Raw genomic sequence first — 2,735 nt, 5'->3', positions numbered from 1 at the left:
TGACTGCTTAAGATTCAATTTCTTTTTTTTCTTTCGATGTGTATTTCATTACCTCTGAGATACATTATTTGAATTTCTCCCTTTCTCACAGTCTTATTTTCTCACACACAGGTTTTTTCCCCCTGTTACTGAGTTCCATGCCTCAAGTCTTTTTAGAATAAGGTTGGCTATAAACAGAGAGGGGAAAACACGTGAATATTTTGTTTCTAGAACATGATTTCTCAACCTCAGCACTAATAACATTTGGACCATTGGGGACTTCTTTGTTGTGGGGACTATCCTATGCTTTACAGGATGATTAGCAGCATCTCTGGCCTTTCTCCACTAGATGCCAGTAGTGTGTTCCTAAAATGTGACAACCCAAAATATCTCTAAACATTTCCAAATGTCCTTTGCGGGGGCAAAATCGCCCCAAGTCGAGAATCACTGATTTGAATTTCGAGTCTGGGTGTTCAGCTAGAAAAACAAAAAAGCCCGTAAATCACTAAATGCATTTAACATTATTAGTTCATATATTTTGTTTGTTAATAGAAGCTTCTCCTTTAAGGCCAATAAAGCTTTTATTTTTCTTCCATGGAAAATTTTGCTTGTGCGTTGGAACTGTCAAAAAGGAAGAATAAATTACCAAACAATTCCCAAACAGTCATTTTGGTATTTGTGAACAGAAATCATAGAGATCACTGCTTTATACTGGTTGTATTTTGTGGTTGTATTTCACAACTGTGTCTATCTCTTTGTAACATTTATGTAACCAAGTCGGAGTTTTCTAGACAATGAGGATTTTTCTAAATATTAAGTGACAGGGATGATTTCAGAATTTCAGGAGAAGGAAAGAAATAAACCCATGAATGATAGGCCAAAGGGGGCCTCTTGGTGGCACTGTTTATTTTTACAAAAATGATACCTGGGCTCAACAAGATGTAGCACTTGATGCATTATGCTTTTCAGAATATGTAGTTTTAAGTTCAGTGAAATAAACCATTTTTAAGATGATGTGCAGTTTCCATGGAAAGGTGATTGTGCTGTCACTGTAACTGGCTGTGATAGCTGTATCCCCACAATTTGTTGTAGGTCAGGTTGGTGCTAAGGTAAGGTTTGTAGGCTGGCGTCAGGATGTAATTACCCAAACAAAAAGACATAGATACAGTATGTCATCCCTGCTAATGACCACAGCATTTTCTTGCCCAGTAATCTGTAACAAAAAGCCACATAAACGATCGGATTGCATTTAAGTGCAGCACTAAAGAAAAACTTGGTGGCACAAAAAATTATTCCAGCCAATTGAGTGGAAATGACAGAGAATAATACAAAGTTATCTCTGCTAGGGAGATGTGCGTTTGGAATGTCACCAATGGACAGTGCGTGGAGAAGGCCACACTTCCGTACAGGCACACTGCAATCTGTGTAAGTATGGTCACTTCCTTCAGAACATATTTGGCTCCTACAACTGCTTCAGAGCACTGCCATGAATGCGTTTGAAGAAATGTCTTTAAGGATATTCTTTTCTCGAATTTTTTATTCTGCCATTATAGTAGAATATCATCAGTTATCACCTGTTATTTGGGCATTTTCTTCGCAAAAGTTATTATTCAGCCCATTTTTTCCTGATTATTTCTGTATCTTTAAACATAGGTAAATTTGAAGAGCAATTTCCTTATTTTTCCTTAAGTATAATCATAAAACAGACACAAACACGGGGAGATTCTGTTTTAATGACATGCTATTTTATACAGCAAAAAGGGTTTTGTTTTCCTTGTTTCCAATTTTAACCTTTTTTGGGTGGGCAGGTTCTTAATGTCTGAATTTATTAATGAAAAGAGAGGAAAGGGCATAGCCATAACCTTTATAATCACTTACCAATATTTAAAAGGATTCTGGCTTTTGGTAGATAGACTCCAAGCATATATGTAGTGCAGCTGCATGATTCCAGTGGTGTCGACAGTGTTTTTCATATTTCACTGATTGCTTTTAGCACCGATGACCTGCATTGCAACATGCACCAACTCCTTTCTGGGACCAAAACCTCACTCAGTGAGAGAGCTCATCAAGGGTAAAATATATTACTTGATCTTTAATAAAAGCCATTCTCACAACTTATTTGGCGCAAGAATTTCTTCAAGTGTTCTTCAGATGCTTTTATTTCTTCTTAACATGTAGCAGTGTTGCTAGGATAAGGAACCTGGTTTTTGTTATTGTTTAGTTCTACATAGCACTCCAGAAATAGTACACTTATGAGCTTTTCATGTGATATGGAATAAGCTTCCTTCTTCACAAAGGATTCCTCTTTCTTTAGAAAAAAATGATGAAATAGAAATGAGACTAAAGTGAAAAATCAACACTTTAGAAGTGTGGAATAACTGAAGTAAAAGAAATTTTAGTAGTTATTTATTCAAAGACCTTAATGGAATAAGTGATAAAACTAAAATCCAGAAAAGTCTTCACCACAGCCAAAATTACGTTAGTTGTGAGTGATAATTAAATTGTCGCTTGAATTCCATTTACATAGTATTACCACTGCTCATCCCGGATGACAGGAGAAGGCTGGCTTCTATGCTGTGGAGAATATCAAGACATTCTTATAATCGATGCCAAAACTTTGACTCTTGTTCACACTTTTACATCATCTCAGTCTCCTGATTGGATCAACTGCATGTGCATTGTTCACTCCATGAGAATTCAAGGTAATAGTTGGATATCATATAAGACTAACAGATTGCATATAAAAATATCGCTTT

General features: G+C 36.2%; 1 protein-coding gene across 2 annotated transcripts in view; it reads left to right on the top strand.

Annotated features, from left to right (window-relative positions):
• The window catches only part of WDR72 (WD repeat domain 72), a 216,534-nt gene that overhangs the window by 40,406 nt on the left and 173,393 nt on the right, over positions 1-2,735 (top strand). For both annotated transcript variants that reach the window (XM_023527871.1, XM_023527870.1), the window contains exons 4-5: positions 1,326-1,404; positions 2,507-2,681. In XM_023527871.1, coding sequence (XP_023383639.1) covers positions 1,326-1,404; positions 2,507-2,681 — 254 coding nt within the window. The remainder of the gene's footprint in view (positions 1-1,325; positions 1,405-2,506; positions 2,682-2,735) is intronic.

Source organism: Pteropus vampyrus, unplaced genomic scaffold (assembly GCF_000151845.1).
Source record: "Pteropus vampyrus isolate Shadow unplaced genomic scaffold, Pvam_2.0 Scaffold19, whole genome shotgun sequence".
In the NCBI taxonomy this organism is placed as follows: Eukaryota; Metazoa; Chordata; class Mammalia; order Chiroptera; family Pteropodidae; genus Pteropus; species Pteropus vampyrus.
Note: the sequence above shows the minus strand (reverse complement) of the source record. Positions and strands in the feature narration are given on the sequence as shown.